Raw genomic sequence first — 21,429 nt, forward strand, 5'->3', positions numbered from 1 at the left:
TCTGCCGACATCCAGGAGCGATGATTTCCAAGTCCTCCAAACCAGCAGTGAAGAGAAGCATAAAAGCAGAGGTCGCCATTCAGTGTTAGCTTGCTGGCAAATGCATTTTCCACCTCTGACGACAGCTGTCACCAAAAAGGATCCGTCCTCACGTCACTACCTTTTTCTGGGATATTCCCTAAATAGTATTTAGATGGGTACCAGGTGGGATGGCAGAAAACATCCGAGGCCAAATGTGAGGCATAAGACAATTTCTACGCTTCTGGGGACAGTCGGGCTCTCTCCTTTGGCTGGGTTGCACGTAGCCTCATAAGTTGGCCTGGTACAGCTGAGAGAGTAAAAGGGAGGAGACATCAAACTAAATCTGGGTCCCAGTTATAAATACAGTAATTCTTGGATGGCTCATTGGACTTGAATGGAGTTCTTACCGATTTGTGCATGCCGACTGCCTTCTTAAGAAAAAGAGGGCATTAAAAAAAGGATCACAGACAAGGGAAAGGAGAGATGCAGATTTAAAATAGAAGTCCAGAATGAATTATTGAACTCTGAGAATGGGAGCACAAAGCAAGAGAGGAGCAGGCAGCACAGGAGAGGCATTAAGTAATATAAAGCAAGTAGGAAGAGAGTGAGGGTTAACTGCCGCATTCACTCAGAAGGGCACTTGTCACAAAAAAGGTTAATTAAGAGCTTTTTGTTCTTACTACGTTCAGAGGACACTTGGCACAGGCTCAAAGATCCCCAGATCATTTTGAAGTGTGCCGAGCATCTATAGCTTCCATCATCTTCATTCAAATCGGTGGGATTTCTAGGGGTTCACACTTACCCGTTGTTTGAATTTAATTTAATCTAAAAATCAGGGGAAGAATGGGAGGTCAACTCTCCCTCCCGACTAGCCCCTTTTTCCCCTCCTGTGCTTGGGCAGTTTGTTCAAGAACTCAGCCAGCGCCAGTCTTACGTGCTCCGACGGGAGGGAGCGGGAGGAAGCACTGCAGCAACAGAAGTGAATAGCTTACAGTGTGAATGGCAATTATATATTTTTCCCCATTATCAACTGCTATAACTCCTATCGAAGCTCTTGCTCAGGTCACCTTACAGAAAGCAAGCAACGCCACCCTGCTCTTCACAGATCCTTCCTTCCCCCTCCTCTTTTCAATTCTGCCTTCTCCCCAGGCCGTTACGCACTTGCTATCGACTTCAGGAGGCAGAGGTATGCCACTCGGACCTTTAGGGTTGCTCTTTAAAATTGAATGCGAAATAAGAAAGCAAATATCACTACTGTAGTAAGTGAAGACAACTGTAACCAAAGCTTGGCTATAGCAATTCAGGCTCTTTCCTGCCAAGTCACTGGCAAGACAAACATTAACAAAGCTACAATGGATAAAAGTGGCTCCAGGATTCTGCCTTATAAGTGCAAGCATAGTCCCTACAATAAACCCTAGTGAAGTCACAGCTTGAGAACAGCTAAGAGGAAAAAAAGTCTGCAATTTTATTTCATTAAGGGTGACTACAGCAGACTTCCAGGCCTACAGAATTTGCAAGGTTGGTTCTCTCGAGAACTTGAAAAAAGGCCAATTACATTTTTTTCAGAGCATCGTGCTCCTTCCTGCATGCTAAGGAGTCTTTAATGGGGGATCTTAACTAATCTGAAGGAAGCGGGGAGCTGCCATTGCTGCTAGAAGTGCCCTGCTCTGCCGAGGCAACAGCAGATACTGGGAAAGGCCAAGTTGACCTTTTCCCCCCGCAACAAGAAATGTTTAATATTACATGTCCGCCAAAATAGATAGGAGACCACACAGGGGCTCCAAGCAACAATGGGACTGGTAGCACGTGGCATCCGAAGTGCCGGCTGAAAAGCACATGCTGGAGCAAGAGTCAAGCTAGTTTAATGGGGTGCAGTGCAATTTCCACATGCTGGCAGGGTGGGTGAGCAGCACTTTGACCATCCCTTCAAGCTGCCATGCTGACCTTTATGGATAACCAAGTGGTGCCGCTAATCTAGTGCACTTGTGGCGCTCTGTGCCCCGATGGAGGAATACCAAGGGGATGCCCTGTAGCCCATCTGCTCCCTGCATATGCTCACAAAGGGACAAAGTGGGGTATCGGCTGCGGTGGTGGTTCCCCTGATGCAGACAATAGACCACTAGAAAATGGCTTGAGACCAATTTAGTTCCCACAAAGGTCACCGAACAACAGAGTCTCCGTAAATCAGAGCCAAATGCCGATCAGTGTCTGGCTATGCTGTGAACTTTCCCTAGAGACATCCAGCCTATAAGTGGCCTCCACATACACTTTTTCCTGCAACGGTCGCACTAGGAGAGGAAGGATTCAAATTGGGATATGCTGAAAGGAAGACCCTTGGGAGAAGGGAACTTCTTTTATGTGGCCACTCTCCAACCTGGAAGTTTTTGCTGGGGAGAAACAAAAATACCCTAAACTATCCTTGCCAGTTTCTAAATAGCCAGAACGGCTCGCACACTAAGCCCTGGCTGCCTGCTTTGTTTAAAGAGTCAAAAAACCTAAAACCCAGGCAATATAGAGCTGACTCCAAAAAACACACCGCAGTGGTGTCTGGAAGGGCTGGGTGTGTAATTTAACTGGTAGTTACAGAAACTGGTTGTCTGCAAACTTCGCTCCTTCTTAGCCCAGCAAATATTCTCAGCAGCTTTCTGCTGTCTTATGAAATGTCTGGTAAATGGGGGGCCGAGAGGGGATGAGATGAAGCACCAGTTCATTTCTAGATATTATTTCGCTAGCTCTTCTCCTTAGAGCTTCAACTCTGTTTTTTGCTTGCATTGAGAACAAGGTCTCCTTCACCCAATGCTTTCCCATTACATATTATAGAATGCATGGCTCACATTTGCTAGTCCTACTTCAGTCTTGAGGAAGCAGCTGCAAGGGAGATCATCTTCCCTGCCCCTCTTCCCCCCCTTTTCTAGGCACGCACACAGGATCCCCTCTGCTCTCAAGAGCCCCTGTGATGTGGCTTCCCCAACTAACTCAAATGCAGACTGCAAGGCTGTTTTCAGGACAGTGGAGAGCTTAGTCACCAGTTTAATCCTAGGGTTTCAAATTCACTCCGACTACCCTCCAGAAGTAATCCTGGTCACCTTAGGTATAGTCATCAGCAACAAAAAAAACCAACCCAACAATGAGATCTCAGTCCAGCTCAGATGAGGAGTCTCTATGAAACAAGTGGGTGTTGATTAGTGGGTTGTGGTGTTGGCGATTCACTAGGTAGATAGCCGTTCTCAAAATCCTAACCCACTGACCCTGTAGGATATCAAATAATGCCACCATTTGAGTGGGGTGGCAGGCACGTCTCCCAACACGACACGTGGCTTTCAAAGATCCCACAGTTTTCACCCCAGGGCACCTGGCACTCTGGGGCGTTCCCACTAATAGCCTAGGCAATTTCCCATTTGGACACCATAATCTGAGCTTCCCTAGGCTGTCCTGCAGTGTAATGCTTTATCCTTTTCATATAGTTACCCTTCTGCTCCCTGTATAGTGTTAAAGGAACTGTGACAAAAGAGCAGTGGCTCTTAAAATGGCCGAGCTGGCTGTATTTCACTGGTGGGTGAAGCCACCTATATATCTATAAGGTCTGCAGAGCGATGCAAGGTATCAGCTCACCAACTAGATGTCTACACTGCAAAATCAGAGGGGAGAATAGCATGGGTGCAGCTTCAACCTAGTTAGCTTGGGTACCAAAAAGGCAGTGATGATATGATCAACACCAATTTTAACCTGGGTTTGTTGCCATCCAGACCCCTGGGCATCATCATCTTCACTGCTACTGAAACTTAGCTCAAGTCAGTCTACACGGGCTGCAATCACACCTCCAACATTAACAGTAATGACTAAATCAACGCACTTTTAGTTGCCAGCTGGTAAGTCACCATAACATAAGACGGATCCGTTAAAGCATACCGATGGAGCACAACAGAAGACAATTCATCCGCAGCAAAGGAAACCTGGGCTCATCCTGAGAATTAACATGAATGTGTTTGTCTTTCTTGCATAACAGAAACGAGGGCTGGGAAATACTTGCTACTACCAGAGACGAACAGATTTAAAAAACCCAACCAAAATCCCCAGACACAGTCCAAACCGTTTCAGTTGGCACTCAAGCGATGTCCTGTCAAATGCAAAGTTTTCAGATGATGTCACAGTATCAAGATGCAGAAAAAAGCTGACAAGTCAATGAAAAGCGGTTATAGAGAAACCAACCAATGCAACGGAGATCCAGGGCACTTCTTCCCATCAGGCAAACGATCCAGGAACACTTTGGTTCATTTAAATCACAATCCAAACAGGTTTCCACCACAACAATAATTACCGGTTTCGCCACCAAGTGTACATGAAAGCTTGAGGTTCAAAACTGAATGAACAGGCATCTTAAAAACACCTCTCTTTTAGGACTTCACCTCAACCCTGGTTACGCTATGTATTTAATAAGAATGGGAATTGCTTTTACAGGCTTTGCTTAATTCGAGAGGGGCCAAGTAATTGAGTTGCGAGGAAACTGAATAGTCTCAACGCGAATGCCAAAAGTAATATTTCTGGTTGTAACTGAAACTTTTCTGCTAATGATTACAGCTTACCTGACTCGCTGCCAAAGTATTATTAGAACTGCCCGTTTGCTACGCAGCATAAGGAAACACACATTTCACCCCATGCTTTATTCATCTTGTCCTCAGCTGACACAACAAAATAGTGCCATCCATCTTTTGCTTCAGTTCGTTTAAAAAAAATGGGCCTAGAACGATTACAAAAATAATCCCTGTGACTATTAATCAGGAACGTGAACAAGAGGGTTTAATTGAACAAAAGGGCAAAAAAAAGTCAGTCCGCATGTGTTGTCAGTAATGAGAATCCCAGATTTAAAAAGGAAAAAAAACACAACACACAACACCACCACAAAACAACGTTGGTGTAACAAAAGACCATGGAAAGGCTGGGTTTTCAGCTGCCATATCCCCAGAAATCTAAGCCACGGGATAATTACAGAGCTGATTGGAAGTGCTTAGCAATAGCCTATTGTCTTGGCACCAGCCAACTCCTGCAGCAGTCCTGTGCTTATGACCTATTTGGCTGATACAGGAAACCCAATCATTACAAATGTTAACATATTCCAATATGAAAAGCAGATTTTCCTTGGAAGCATTTGCTTTGCAAGCTTGCAGAGTCCTAAAGCTGGCAGTGGCCGTAGGGGCAACAAGCAAAAGCCCGACTGATGCTTGGCAGTTTCCCCTCGTGTCCCCTCTTAGTTTGCCGTCCCGGGCACCAGAGAAGAGTGTGCGACAGAAGGTAGGTGTCTGGTCACAACTACCTTGCTTGACTGTTCAGACAACGTGGTCCGAGATGGAGGTCTCTGCTGGGGTGGGAGAAGCAGAGAGGGGATTTAAGATTGAACCGTGCAATTTCCAGCTTGAGAAGTCATTTCCCTGCAAGACTCTTGGAAGGGAGCCTAGAAACACTGAGAGATACTACTGCATGGAGGAAGGTCTACTTTTTTGCCACACTTGCTCTGCAAGTATCTGCACACCCTTTGCTTCAACTACACCAAGATGTCTGTTGCTATTGCCTAGAGGTATTAAAGTGTGTGTGTGGGGGGGAAAATCAGTAGCTGTTCCTCATCCCTCCCAACTAGAAATGTTCCACGATGTGGCAAGTCTTTATGCCAGGGCTTAAAAAAATGCCAAGAGTCTGTTCTCATTCTGGTCCCAAATGAAACTTGTATGTTTTTTGGCTCCTTCTGGAAGCAGGGGGAAAAATCCTTTTAGATCCAAATGCTCAAAGCAAATTACTGTAGATTACATTGCACCATTCCCGTATACAGGGCTCAAATGCAGAAGAGGCCCAAGAAAGTCCTACAGGGCCATTTCTCCTAAAGCTTTCCTTCTAGATCATAGAAAATGAGTCAGGAGGTCACATCTAGTCCAACCCCCTGCTCAAAGCAGGGCCAGCCCCAACTACATCATCCCAGCCAAGGCTTTGCTGCCCTCCTAGTGAGAGCTTTCTTCTGAACATCCAACCTAAACCTCCCTTGCTGCAACTGGAGCCCATTGCTCCCTGTCCTGTCGTCTGCCACCTCTGAGAACAGCCCAGCTCCATCTTCTTTGCAGCCCCCCTGCAGGGAGGTGAAGGCTGCTATCAAATCCCCCTCGGTCTTCTCTTCTGCAGACTAAATCAGCCCATTATCCTCAGCCTCTCCTCACCAGTCCTGTCCCCCAGCCCCACAACCATTTTCATTGCCCTTCGCTGGACTCTCTCCAGTGTGTCCACATCCTTTCTGTACATGGCTGAGAAAAGCAAAGGAAAGGATATCCCTCTGGCCTGTGGATTTAAGAAATCCAGGTGGAACTCCCAAGCCTTGCCTACATCCCGGTTCTGGCATCAGCTCTCCCAAGTCCCAATGACAACAACAGGGACAGGGCGGGACGAGTCTTACTCTAAGCGCCGGCCCTTTTCCCTGCAGGACGAGGTTGGTTTGGGCATTTAATTCCACGCTCCTCAGCTCCTCTCCAAATCCTGTAACAAAGAGCAAGCGTCCTAACAACAGGACTGGCCTTACAAAAAGACACCTACAGAGCACAGAAAAACATAAGCAGCCTCGTGTTTAATGCATCTGGGAGCTCGCCATTCACAACCACCTCGCCGGGGAGGGCGTCCCCCACGGAAACCGCTGAAGCACACCAGCCAACTCGGAAGTAAAAAATGAACATCTAATAACTTCACCACGGTTTTCCAGTACAACCAAACAAGAAAAGCTACTTAACTCCTCCAGCAGTGACCGAAAGGACACCTGGATGTCTCCCTCAACCAAGGGTATTTTAGCCCAGCTTTCTGCCTCAGTTCAACCCCGCGGCAAGAAAGTCTCCAAAGCTACATCCACAAGCAAAGCTGGGACAGAGATTTAACTGCTGAACTTAGAAGCAGAGATCAACAGAAATGGACAAGCATCCATATCCATCCTTCTCTTTAGGTGTGCTGCGGTAATTTGACCAATCTCACTCCATTTTGACTCAAAATCTCTCAGTCGTCGTACTCTGCGCAAAAGAGCTACCTTCACGCACAGGCGGCAGAACTGCCCCGCCATGCAGGGTTCCTGCACATCTGTGAGCAGAGAATTGCACAATGGCTCAAGGCTCTTACCTTTCATCCAAAATGTGTCTAAGAATATTTAGCGATCACTACGTCTCCACCCTCATCTCATCTCAGGAGTTACCAGCCTGATAGCCAGGGCATGGAAAAACAGGCAACCCAACCACACAAGGGAGAACAAACAGAGAAAATAGTATACATCTACCACGTAAAAGCTATCCGCTTTGCTGAGGATTTCTATACGACCCAGTTGCCATGCTACCACTACCTAACACAAGAAAAACACCAGTTAGACTCCTACCTCCACTTTTCAGTACATTTAAGAATGAAAATGGTAGCATGTCCTTTTGGAGACAAACCTAATGGACAGTCATTTAGAGGGAAGTCCTTGAAATGCTGATGTAAAGGATCATAGTTTGTACCTCCACATGCGTTTATTATACTGTTCACCTTGTATTTTATAACAGTATATATATGCGCACACATCCTGTTCATCTTGTATTTTAAAATACATAAGATACAAGATGAACAGTATGTGTATACATATACACATACACACACGGAGTTATAAAATATTACATATTGTTATATGTACACACACATCTACATATATTGTAAAATAGAAAACAAGATGAATAGTGTGTTCATGTGCGTATATACACGTGTGTTTGAAAGTGTGTTTGAAACACACTGTTCATCTTGTGTTTTCTATTTTATTATAATAATAATAATAATAATAATAATTATTATAATATAAAACACAAGATGAACAGTTTGCATGTGTGTCATCTTCTTTGCAAGCTTTTGGGTACAAACACTGAAGAAGGGCGTTTGTACCTGAAAGCTTGCAAAGAAGAGTTTTTCCAACTATTTTAGCTGGCCTAATAAGGAGATAATTAGATTTACCCAAAGAACCTTGCCTGCCTTTCTGCAAGAAGTATTTGCGAGGGAAGCAAAGATGCACACACGAGAGGGATGGCTTCTATAGGCAAGATTTCCCAAGTTAAAAAAAGAAAGAACACTTTAGGAGGACCCCCCAACCCCCTTCTTTTTTTACTACTTTCTTACCTGTTAGGGTAACCGAGTGAGAGATTTCTCAGGGCAACACTGTCCCCTCCGTGGGTGCCCAGCTTACATACGAAAACCAAACCCGGTGCATTAAGAAGAACCGAGCAGCAGAAAGGCTTTCCTAGAAGTTGGGCAGAGATGCACGCGGGGGAATCTCAACTCAGCAGAATCTTTTATGCCACTTTCTCCATGACCAGGGTCAAGCCCCAAGCAGGACCCAAAACAACTTCAACGAGAGGTCATACTTTGGCAGGTTGTCCATCAGACCGCGCCTGATGGTTTGGAGCATGCGTCCAAGGAATCTTTGGGACACCTTTCTGCTAACACAGCTGCTATGCGTAACAGCAGTTTGAAGGGATAACCTTTTGTGACTTAGAAGGCAGTTAAACATCAAAGAGAGGGGGGACCTTTTTAGGAGAAAAGGATGAAAGAACTAGGTATGTTTAGTTTGGAGGAAAGGAGATTCAGGGGGAGGACAGGAGAGAGCTTTTCAAATATTTGAAGAGCTGCCATCAAGATGGAGGAAAAAGAATAAACCTTGTTCTCCCTTGCCAAAAAGGGCAGGACACGAAGCAATGAGTTTAACACATGCAAAGCCTAGCTAACTCAAAGCTCAGGAAAAACTGTAGCAAACAGAGGGATAAGGGAACGAGCTGCCTAGAGAAGTTGTGGGATCTCCTTCGCTGAAAGTTTTGGCTGGGTCGCTGCCTCCCTGGGCTAGCTTAGTGACAGCCAATCTGTGCAGAAGGTAGATTACGTGACCCTTCAGGTATCTTTAAAAAACTTCTGTGGCCATAGGTGTAGGTTGTCTGCCTATGGCCGTGGACACACAAATACTTGGAACAAAGGGAGGGCAGAGCGCACTGCAAGAGGGCAGCGGCTGGTACAGTCCAAATTGGAGTGATTTACTACATTTGAATCGCTGTGCAAATTAACAGAGTCCGATTCAAATGTGGCACAGACGCGCCGATTTATAACCTACCAGTTGCTGCCCTCTGGAAACGGTCCCACTTTTGAAAGGGCTCCAAGCGTTTGTATGTATGTCCACACCCTCAAATTGTCGAACTGAGAGTCAAGGGCGGTGGAGCAGCCTTAGTGTTTGGCAGCAGCTGAGCAAAGGGGAAAAAAAATCTCAAAAAAGAGGTTTATACAGTGAGAAGAGCAACCTGAAGGGGAGAGATGGGGGGGAAAAAAAAAATATCACACAAGTTGGTACAAGACCTTGTCTGGTCAATGCGTAGGGACAAGCCATCGTCAGCATGGACGGACTCCTCCTGGCAGTCCCCAAGACCTGGGATTCCCTATGGTGCCGTAGGACAAGTGACATTAATGCCAATATCTTAATGGAGGAGAGTTGGCATGAACGGCTCTCCCAGAGGTAGCGGGCAGAAAGCATCCTTCTCCATTAGGATTCCTGTTTTGTTTTCCTCTTAGAGATTTTCCTTAAGAAACCCCTGATGCTCATGTGCGTTACATTAAAAAATGAAAAATATCACAAGACTGTTGCACAACACTGGAAAACCACTATGACACACTCCAAATGAATGCCCATTTTGCACCACACATTTGTATGAGCGCAGTAGGCCCAATGGAAGTTAGGGAGTCGCCATGCTAGGAACTGCAGAGACACCGGCAAGACAAAGGAAGACAAAAAACAGGCGAGACAAAGAAAGCAGGACTGTTCCTGAGCTGTACAACTGGAGTCGAGGCCCAGAGGGATTAAATGCCTTGAGAGAGATTACCTTGGGTAGTCTGTGACCACTGGAAATTAAACCCAACCTCACACTTAACATGTCAGCCTTGTCGGATGCTAAAGTGAGGAACAGAAGAATCCTAAACTTTTTACAGGCTTATTCAAACAGCTGGAAAAGAAGATTGAGAAAGGTTTAACCTGAGCTCTTTGGTTCTCTTCTACAGACCTCTAAATGCTGCTTCCAGCCCAGAGCAAAGCCATTCGAGTCACTAGACACAACTGCCCACAACTCTGCACTCCACGTCGGAGGGGAAAGGAAGAGTCGGCAGCAACGGGAGCTCCTTCCAACCCGGTCACTCTTGGGGAGCTCAGAATAAAGTTCTCCTTCCTATTCAGTCCTTTCTAAACAGCTCCACAGTGCAGCCTGCCTGCCGTACTGGAGTGCTTGCAGCCTATTCATCTGATCTCCGCGGCCCCCCCCAGCTATTCAGAACTTAGTCACCCCGTGACTTGCACGGTCAATCCCAATCCCAAACACAAACCTGTATGACAAGGGATCCCCCGAATAGGATTCTGCCTGACAGACACATTTAAATAAGTCAGCACTGAGTGTACTTAGCGTTGTAGCCATCTGCTCTGAGCCTAACAGAGCACACATCTATACTCCCCCCCAATCCTCCAACTTTTGGATGTCTCAATTAAAATAAAAGACTTCATTACTAAAGGTTTCGACCTGGACTGGGTCAGCATCCCTCCCGTTTTGAGGGTAAATTCTACCACCCTCACTTTTCTGATGTGGGAGGTCATGAAAGAAGGGCTTATTTAATGAGAATGGACACCTTTACTTCCTTGGTTTAACCCCGCAGAGCCACCAAGACACAGTCACACTCTCCAAAAACACCCTTACTGAATCACCCAGGAGCCCACACCTTCTGGGACTCTTTGTTCTGCCAAGAATTAAGCAATCCTGAGATTCAGAGAAAGAAATATTTGTACCTGGTCCAAGTTATCCAACCCAGGCACGGGAGTGTACAAGAGAGCAAAAACAGAAAAGGTTGTTACACAATCCATCCCAAACAGCTAAACAAAGCCTTAGCTATGGATCAAGCCTGTCCTGGGCTGGAAGAACCGGGAAGTCTTTAGGTCAAGAGTCCCGGCCATAGCATCAGACAAGTAGGACTGGAAGGGACCTGCACAGGTCATCTGGTCCAACACCCTGCCTGAAGCAGGATCATGCATATCCAAACCATCCTATACAAATCCACTGTCTAACTTCTTCATAAAACTCCACAACCCTGACACAACACGAGATATAACACCCCAACCTACCACAGGTAAAGCAGGGGGACCACGGTGGCCAGCATCCTGCTGTTTTAAAGGCTTTTAATATATGGTCAAGAGATCCCAAGAAGAGGGTCATGTCTCCCCTTCCCCACACTGTAGAGGAAGGCAAAACACCCCACGGTCTGTACGGATCTGACCACAGGGTAAAATCCCTCCCTGGCCCCAAATACGGAGATCGGTCTGATCCCGAGTGCAGGGGCAAGACCGTCTAGCCAGGAACCGTCTGGTTTCAGCCCCAGCAGGAGCAGGAAAGCAACCAGTAAAGCTCAGATGCACGGGAAAACCTACAGAAGAACGCAGGCATAGCGATACCCAGGTCATCCCCGGCCGATCGCTGTCCAGCTTCTTGAACACTTCCAGTGATGGAGACCCCACAGTTTCTCTAGGCATATATTCCACTGCCTCATTGCTCTAATGGCAAAGAATTCGTTTCTGGATATCCAATCTATACCTACCGCAACTTCAAGCCATTGGTCAGTGCCCTACTTCCTGCAGCAAGAAAGAAAAGGTGCTTTCCCCACTTCTTTCTGGCAGCCCGAGTATTTGAAGACCGATATCAAGTCCCCTCTGAAGTGCCTCTTCTGCAAGCTGAACATACCTAGCTCCTTGAGCCTCTCCTCGTATGACTTGCCTTCCAAACTCTTTATCACTTTTGTCGCCTGCCTCTGGACCCCAACTTCTCCGTATCTTGATAGTGCCTCTACTTGACACCCCCCACGTCTTGCACCTACTGGATTCATCCCAAAACTGCATTTGCCTTTTGTGCAGCTACATCACACGGCAGACTCCTGTTGAGTTTGTGATCTACCGAGACTCCCAGACCCGTCTCCATAATGCTTCCACCCAGCCAAGTGTCACCCATGTTGCATTTGTATTTTTGATTATTCTTCCTGAGGGGGAACCCCTTGCACTTGTCAGCACTGAACTTCAGCCTTCGTCATACTTGCTATCCCTCTTAGTTTAAGATTCTAGTAGCGCTTAAATGACCCGATCATGATCACGGCCCCATTGCGCTGTCAGAGACTGTCCTCCCTTAGGAGTGGCCACAATCCAAAAGGGACCAAACAAGCAATATATGAAAGGACAAGGAAAAACAGTAATCCAGAGGGCGAGGCAACTTGTTGTAGATGTCCTAGCCCTATCGGTGACCCGCTATGGTCAGGACTAAGCCTCAGACCAGACCCGGGTCCTATGGACCAGGCTGGTGGTCCTGAGAACATTGACATGTATGGCAAGAGAGAGTTAAGTTACTGGAAAAAAGATGCTTAACCGTACCTGAAATAATGTGTCTAGTCACATGTTAAGTAATTTGCACACAAGTGTCTACTGCACAGCCACCAGTCGGGTGTGCAACTAATCATCATGTCCTAAGCAACCATATTAAATGCATGTGCATGGCGTGCAGTTGTATAGGTATTCCGACCGCCCAAAGAACGGGGCGCTGCCTCCAAGTTACTTCAGTCAGTAAGGACTCTCAAAGAAAAGAGTTGTCTAAGCTCAGCAACATTATGTTATGCAGCAAACTTAAAGCTAGAGAACAAAACTGTGAGTACCGTATTGTCTCATGTGCACCAGACCCTAGAATAAGACGCACACCTGGTTTCTTTCTGAAAGGCAGAATGAAGATCTTTGCTTGTAGTAAGTCACCTCCCATGTCTTGCACCTCGAGTAGCGGCAGCTGAGCCAGCTCCCTGTTCATCACGTACAGATTTGACTATTCTGATAAGCTGCTCTTACCATATTTTCTTGCATATAATGTGCACTCCAATTATCAGCAGCTGGGGGGTTTTGGTTTGTTTAGGTTTTTTTTTTTTTTTTTTTAAAAGGAGGTACATGTCATATGTGAGAAGATATGGTATTCACAGAGCACAGCTGTGTGCGTGGCACCACGAAAAAGAAAAAACGACTGGTCTCTCACCAGAAATGCAGCAGATAGGCAGGCAGGAGAGATGAGAGTCAGGGAAGGGAATCCAGGAGGTTATCAATTAAATCCCAGTTATTTACATGCACATTCACACATGTTCGCTGCAAAACATGTTCGATCTCGCGCTTGTCCTCCTCCTCCATTTCGAAGGGGGAAGGTTAGTTGCAACTGCAGGTGCTGGTGGTCTAGGTGTGATACTTAGGGATGTAGGGCCAGCAGTGGTAAGCGATGGGAGGAGATCTGGGAGCAGAGAGCAGCATAGTGAAGAGAAAGGCTGCTCCAGCAACCAAGAATGAAAACAGGCGCTTTCACAAGTACAAGGCAGGACCTCTTAAACCCCCGAGTCTGTGGATCATGATTGGATCAGTTAGGCAATACTGGAAACTTAAAATAAGAGGAACAGCAAGTATTAAATAAGCCTAATGACTTCCAGGCTCCTTCCAACCCCGGACAGATTTGATTCATGGCTAAGATTTTGTTTAGCTATTTGGGAAGTCTAATCAGAGCAGTGATTGTGACGAAGCAAGGGGCCGGGCCTCCTTTAGCAGGCCCTAGGCACAGGACACTGAGCAATGAACGGAGCACTCTGGGATGCCTCGCGCCATGTGAATAGATGCTCCCATTTATCTTGTGGGCTAGGATTTGGATACGCTGTCCTGGGTAGCAGTCAGGATGACGGGACAGAGGAAAGGCTGGCAAGCTTTCCCCAGGGAAGCAAAGTTGTGGTGGAGCCTGACTCCATTTAGTCGCAATAATCAAAAGAAACCGGTCTAAAGCCCAAGGTACACGTGATCCTCCACGGTGAGGATACAGAGTATGCTGCCAGGTATTCACACAGCCACTGACACTGGGGGACAGACCAGGGTTTGAGGCTCACTGGCTAACATGCCTTAGAGAACAAAGGCCCCTATTACTGTCAAGCACAAAACACTCCAAGAAGTCATCTCACATTGCCACAAGATAATCTCAGCAAGCAACAAGAAAAGGAGCGATTCCCCTTACCAAAAAAATCCCCCTGGGTCCCGATAAAATTACACGAGCCATAATAGGTTTGTTTTATACATTGCGTGTAATACAATATTGGAAATAGGTCTGCAGCTATGTAATTGCAAAGGAAATGGCTATGGGCTTGTTCAGCCCAGCTGAAAATGCCATCCCACGTTTTACCACCACAAAAGCAAATCCCCCTGGGTTACATGTAAGGAGCCTTGAAGCCGCCCCTCTGATCAGAGCTACGGAAGAAGAACAGTATAAAAAAGGCGCTTGGTCGTACAGTTATACTTAACGGTCTGTCAGGGTTTCCATTACAAACGGCATTGCCACAAATTTATAACTTGACCGTTTCAAGCTGCGTCCAAGCGAAACTTGGCAAGTAAAGGAGTCAACTCAGGTCCAATTTTTCTTCCCCTCTCTTTTTTTAAAACAAAAATTCTGCATAGACTGAGTCAGGCATTTGTACTGTGAAGGCTGGCAATAAAAGCAGTTCAAATCTGTTGCTTGAGTTTTTTTGCTGCAGTTAAAACCTAGCCTATCACACTTCAAATTTGAACTGGATTCTGCAGCGATTTTACAAAAGCCTGTTTAGAGTGTACCTGCTAGCTAAAGATAAATTTAAACAAGTGCAATAATTGATTTGAAACCCCCCCAAAAAAAACAACAACACAGCTTTGGGGAAAGGACTAGTGCTACAGAGCACTTCTGAACTGAATGCAATGCTCTACAATTTCCCTCTTGATGCACATGTAACCGCAGTGAACACTAGAAGGACATAATTGCACGTGGCATAGGGATAACAGACCCCAAATATATGCCTGGCAGGGTAACTACCACTCTACTGAAGCCAGAGGTCAGGGGGAGGTCTCAAGACAGATTTGTGCTGGCATGTATGATAATTATTTCCTTTAAAAATACCTGACAGCTGGCCTATATTGAATGAAGATTGCTTTTAGCTGTAGAAAGTCCCGTTCATTTCAGTGGGATTCTGCCTGAACAAGATGAGTTTCGGTGACAGCTGCAATAACTGGCAGGTTGAATGGACTCATGCTTGATACAACGCAGCTGGAAAGGTCTCCAAATTTACTCATCACGTGCGTCTCATTGACATTGCAACTGGCATGTTGGAGCATTAACGGAGGAGTTTTCAGTTCGAGGACTTGGACGCGTCCCGTGTTTGCTGGCACGCGGAAGACTGTTTGGATCACTTAAAGAAAAAAAAACCTAAATAGCAGAGATAACTGGATCTGAACATGCCTGAACTTCAGGGTAGCTAGAATCCAGATTCTGCAGTTCGTTCCTCCTCTTGTAGATAGAAAAAAGATCCTTTGATTATGACTTGCTTTGCCTATGTAAGTGCAACACCGTTACTCACAACCAAGGCAGCTTTCCAAGCATCCCTGACTCCGCTCCTCTGTGCTCAAGTAGTTTAACATGCCCTGCAGGATTGGATCATTTGAATGTGCTTCCAATTACTAATTACATTAGTTACAACTAATGGGATTTGAACACAGCTTCAAACCCCGGGAGCTTTCTCTGTGCTGCGAGGGGCGCAGTGATCTCCTCCAGGACCGACACCACAGGACGACAGAACGGTACTCTTCCCAGGTTGGGAATGGAGGCCTTCCAGGGAGAAGGACAGAGGTTACATTAAAAGGCAATATGAATGGGAAAAGGAAGAGCTATGTTGCCTCCCTTCCACTTGCTGTGGGACCAGAGCAAACAGACAATCGGCTGCTCCATGGCAAGCCTCCCCGTTCCTCTTTTAAAGCCAGACAGATTGATCACTAGGCCAAAGTCTGGTTCGGGCCCATCAAGGCTGCCGCATTGTTTTCAGTTCACCTCTTGCAGATCGTCCCCCCAAGCAAGGCAAACCATGCGGTTGCTTCTCCAGCCTGCGTCGTGGCGGCTTTGATGCAACTGCTGACAAAGGACAAAACCAAAAACCAGATTTGCCACCGTTTTTCACCCCATCTGCAAAACTGCTTCCAAGTTTTAGCACACAGAGGACAGGCCCCCATGTTGCTATTAAACTAACTTGGGTCTTTCAACAGAATATACGGTTCCTTTTACAGATCTGTTGTCACCAACGTCCATTGGCAGCTTCACCTCCTAGCTATTTTTGTGTGGTATCACGATGCGACCCGACTGGAACAACTGAGACAAGTATTGCGTCTGCATTTCCAGCTTTCCTACAGCATAGTTTAAACATAATCAAACCCCGTACGGCATGTAATTATATATACACGATCTCTAGGAAAGGTTTTCATCAGAGGCATTAGCGCAGCAGAGTGGATGTCATGCATTCAGCATGATGTTCAGTCTGATGGTAATGGTCTGAACTAAGCAGTGAACAATTGTCCAATTGTTCTGTATGTTTGCGCACATGGGCAGCGCTGCAAGGAAACATCTGTTCCTACCACTGAGCCATCATCACTAGAAATTACATTCAGAAAGGCTCACTGGATTTTTACCTGCCTGAGCCAGAGGGAGAGAAGCAAACCTGCAGGACAACTGGGACCAGAAAAAGAGCCGAGATGGATTCTATTTGCAATCAGTCCTCTAGGGAATCCACCTATTGATTGTATGTGGAGATTCACGTGGGTAAAATCAATCCAAATAATCCCTCTTTCTAGGAGAGGAAAAAAAAAAAAAAAAAGGTCATCCATGTGCTATGAAGAGCAACCCAACATCCACTGGCCATCCAAACATTGCATTTATACCTCAACTCACACCAGCACTTTTCTTTTTGCTACCGTTTCATTTCTGCATCACTTGCGCACATCTTGGCTTCTCCTTAAGCCGAAAAGCATGAACATTACTAGAAAAAATAAAAGGCCCTTCCTGCGGTGTCTCTAACCTGGTCCAAGCCAGGAATTGCTGAAAAGCAAGATTCCTAAACTTTAGCAAGCTTACAACCCACTTTCTACACCAGAAAAATGTTTAGACCAGGGGGTTCTCCAACTCTGTGATACCGCGACCCTGTAAAATAATATATAAAATTTACACAACCTTCCCACGATTAAAGCTACTGATTAAAGCCAGCGGTTTTCAACCTTTTGTGGTTGGTATACCCCCCGACGGCTGGTTGAGAAGTGGGGAGTGCCCCGGTGGCCGGGGTCAATGAGCGGAGGGGAGCGGGGGGGTCCCCCGCGTGCCAGCGAAACCAGGATCACTGGCAACAAAAGCGGAAGTGCTGGTGGAAGCAGCGCGAAGTGCTGGATGGCGGCAGCAGCCCCGCTGGGGAGGGAAGAAAAGTTTGCAACCCCCTTTTAAAGTTGCTCGCGACCCCCCCGTTTGAGAACCCCTGGTTTAGAGAAGTGTCCAGGCCAACTGCTGCTCTCCCACTGCTAGCAGTCAGCTACCTATATCCTGCAGGACAGGAGCAACGCACCTTCCTTGTGCTTTTCTATATTTCAGGCTGGTGGCCCCTTACAGCCAAAAGGTTTTCCCAACTCTTACGTTTTAAATTCCCAGCAAAAAAATCAAGGAGTACAAGAAAGCCCGCTCTTCGTGATCAGTGCTGGAGGGTATGCTAAACTAATCAGCGTGCGTTTCCAGAGGCTGAAGTGAACGCTAGACTCTGAAGAATAAGGTTGTGCAGGAAGCAGAGGCAAGATTTTCTTCCGCCTAGATCACAACACATTAGTGCTTCACAGGTTTTCCCCCCCCCGCACCAAACCTCTCTGCAGCTACTAAAACCCTGGATTTATTTTAAAAGGAGACTTTGACAAAACTGTAATCACTCTGTACAGGTGAGCAAAGTCATCTTTCTTTTGTTGTTGTAGCCATGTTACTTTTCCAGCTCTCTCATCCCACTCAATGCCAACACTTTCCCTTAGAGACAATCCCTCCTCCCCCGGCAAGCCTCTGCACGCTCTGAACTACATGAATGGTGCTAGGCACAACAGAGAAGGCTGGACTGGATTGGAAACCCCTTGTTTTTCTAGTGGGAAATCGGACACTCTTGCATTGTCTGAACAACTCAAACTCCCTTGGAACCGGAAACAAACCAAGATCGCCCAAAAAAAACAAAAAAACAAAACACAAAACAGCAGAGAGAAGATATCCCAGATTTGAATGACAGTTGCCAGAATACGGCCCTTGGGACCAACATGGGCAACGTCTACTTCTTAGCAAACAAATCCGTTAGCCACTACACTAGGTGTGTCAAGATATTTTATGGCGTCTTTCCCCTCCTTTAACCTTAATGATCTCTTTAAATTGGGTAAATATGTGCTTTGGCCTCCTTGCTCATTTTGCTAATGTACGCAATATTAAATACCCCAAAACCCATAAAGGCTCCACTAACCAATGTCTATTTATTTTCACATAGTACACCTTTACCACCATGCCAGTCAGCTGGCAGGCTAACCGTTCCTCGAATGCATCGCTTGTACATAGACTTGAAGCGTTATTAGCTTTCCATAAACCCATGGAAGCGATGCTCAGTGAAAATACAGGTATTTGGGATAGAAACACCATCACCGTGGGGAAAATCTGGGCTAGGGGGTTCTGCCGAATGGCTTCTGGATCCAGATCAAGATACGCGGGTCAAAGCCCACTTCTCAGAAATGCCGAGTACCCAGAACACCGCTGCCATCAAACTAGAGTCGCCGGTGCTCAGACTGAGATTCAGATCTTCATCTGAATGGGCCCAACACTGGAATAGCTCCTCTGGGCAAGAAGCGGGCGACCCGCTGCCCGGGACAACGGTTCGATTTGGATGCAGAAGGCAGAGCAAGGGAAAAGTGGGCAGGTGTTTAAGCCAATATTTACCCTTTCACAACCACCAACCTATGCAGGAGGGCTCTGACAGTCGCTTGGGCTGGCTAGGAGACACCAGGCTTCCTATCACAATACAGCAGTCCGAGCCAGTCTAGTCCCTTGCCAACATCTCCTTGCCTAAGTGGAAGCTGGTTACTCCAGCAGTGACATGGACTCACTTTTACCTCACTTTTCCAGGACAGAGCCTCAGCTGCTTTGGGAGAAAAAAAGAGAAGCACTGGTTGGGCCATTTGGAGGAAAAGAGCAGTTTTATTTTACATATTATTTCTACCCCCCGTTTCTCAGTTCTGGGCCAGCAGCTGAGTCAGCAAGAGAAGTTTCAACCCAGAGCAAGTCTAACAGCTTGTTGTAAATCCCCCCGAATAGCCATTCGTAATGGAAATGCCAACAAGCCCCTTAAAAGCGACAGCAGGGCAACTGCATCGATCTAATGAATGAGCACATGATCTGCGCCTCGTTTTCTCCTCCCCCTTAGGTTCCTATTAATGATCACTGGCTAATTAACGTGCAAACCTACGAGACATTCTTACGGTGGAAGGCAACATTTTGGCCACTGGCCCAAACCAACAGAGGGAAACTTCAACCTCCTCCACCAGACACGGTCCCAGATGGAGCTAATATATCGCTGTATGGAGTGACGGTGGGGGAATTGAAGGGGGGTGGGGGAAAAAAGAGAGAACAAAAAAAATAAAAATAATGCAGACCATTAAGAAGAAAAATAGGCACGAGTGTCTCACCGCTCTCGTTTTTCTCGATGACATCCACGACCTCCCCGGCTTGCAGGCTGATCTCGGAGTTCTCCTGTTTCTCGTAGGTGGACACCACCACGTACTGCTCCAAGATCATGGGCTCGGAGCTAGCGTCAGCACCTGGGGAAGGGAAAAAGCAAGCTGTAAGCCAGCTTCCAGCCATGGCTCCTCGAGAGCGACCTCCGTCCGTCCGATTCATGATAGGCCAATTTGTCACCGGAGCCAAGCCAATCAGAACGCAACCTTGGCTTGCGGCATATCCCCAAACGGCTGGCCATATAGAAGTAGCCTCCTCTGGCCCGCAACCCAGTAGCACAGAGGGACATTTGAGAGAGGAAGAAAAAACATTTAAAAAAAAAAAAATAATAATTTTTTTTTTAAATAAGAGCTTAAAACATAGCGAACAAATCACAGCGCGCCAGGACGGAGTCCGAAAATAAGCCTCTTCCCAACATGGTTTCCACAAGCTTTGTCCCCATTCAGAGAGAGAGAAAAGAAATCCCGGGTAGAAGCAGCATCAAGTCCGGAGGCAGAGCTACGTCCCAGCAAACCGACAGAAAAAACAATCGGTTCTCCCTTCAGAGGATCAGCTCCTTCTCCGGTCTTAAAAGCTGGAGCTGAAAGTCAAGAGGGGGTTGTGGACACCAATCGTATTCGTCTGCACTGCAGTCCTTAAATAGAAACACATGAGCAGGATTGAAGGGGGGGGGGAAGAAAAAAAAAAAAAAAAAGAGAGAGAAAAGAAAAAGGAGGTGGGGGTGGAGGAAGGGAAGGAGGGGAGGGCGGCGAGACTGTTTACTTGAACCAGAAGAGAAGTTACAGCGCCAGATTCCTACTAAACACGGCCCCCCCCTTCCCACCGCCGTTTCCAGGAGCGCTGCATTCCCGGCTAGGGGAAGGGAAAAAAAAAGAAAAAAAAAAAAAGCCTCCACTTGAGAGCAATGCAGCCTTGGAGAAAAAACGCACACCAAAAACCAGGAGATTTGTACCGTCTCCTTCCCCTTCAGTGTTTTTGGGGAGGCTCGTGAGCCAGTGTGAAAACACTCAAGTTACTTCATTTCGTTCTCCCCCACCCTGCAGTTTTCAGCTGTCAGGAAATATATAGGAGGGAATCTGTGTTTTAGGACAGGAACCAGGGGGGTGAAAAAAGATACGCCTGTAATATTACACACACTTCTTCCTGACAACTCCTTCCCCCCCCTCAAGCACCCCTGCCACTCAGACATGCACCCCCATGACTTTTTTAGGGCTTTGCAAGTCTCCTTCGACGTGGAGCGGCAAGACAGGCATTTTGCACAGCCAGAGATGGAGGCAGAATGATCTGCTGTACAGCGAGCTGCGGCAGACGCAGGGATGCCCTTCACTCATCGCTCAGTCGTAGTATAAACAGCGTGTACCGGGCCACCCCATCTCTGAACACACTTCTGCTGGGACAGTGCAGACAGAAGTGCTACGAAAGCATTTGGGAAGCTGGTAGGTTCTCTCACAAGTTTACGTTCTAACAGGGATTTTTAAATACAGATTCCTGTTCTGACAGAAAAAGCATCCAGGATTGCTGTTCAGATCCGCCAAACACACAATGCATTTGCAGACACTTAAGTGATTTACAGCCTTGTCGACCAGCCACCGACTAGGGCACCAGTGTTTCTTGCTGATGCTGAGAAGAGAGAGTTCCCGTCACAGTCTAGAGAGAGACAAGAAGGGCAATGGCAAAGTGAAATGCCCGAAGTCAGTGGAAGCAGCAGGGAAAGTGCCGGGGCTTT

At 46.7% G+C, this 21,429-nt stretch overlaps 1 protein-coding gene across 1 annotated transcript in view; it reads right to left on the minus strand.

The window, feature by feature from the left end:
• Nucleotides 1-21,429, minus strand: part of SH3PXD2A (SH3 and PX domains 2A) — a 304,812-nt gene that overhangs the window by 61,838 nt on the left and 221,545 nt on the right. Inside the window, 1 exon segment of the mRNA XM_025201204.1 lies at nt 19,655-19,786. Coding sequence (XP_025056989.1) covers nt 19,655-19,786 — 132 coding nt within the window.

This window comes from Alligator sinensis, unplaced genomic scaffold (assembly GCF_000455745.1).
Source record: "Alligator sinensis unplaced genomic scaffold, ASM45574v1 scaffold61_1, whole genome shotgun sequence".
NCBI classification, from domain to species: Eukaryota; Metazoa; Chordata; order Crocodylia; family Alligatoridae; genus Alligator; species Alligator sinensis.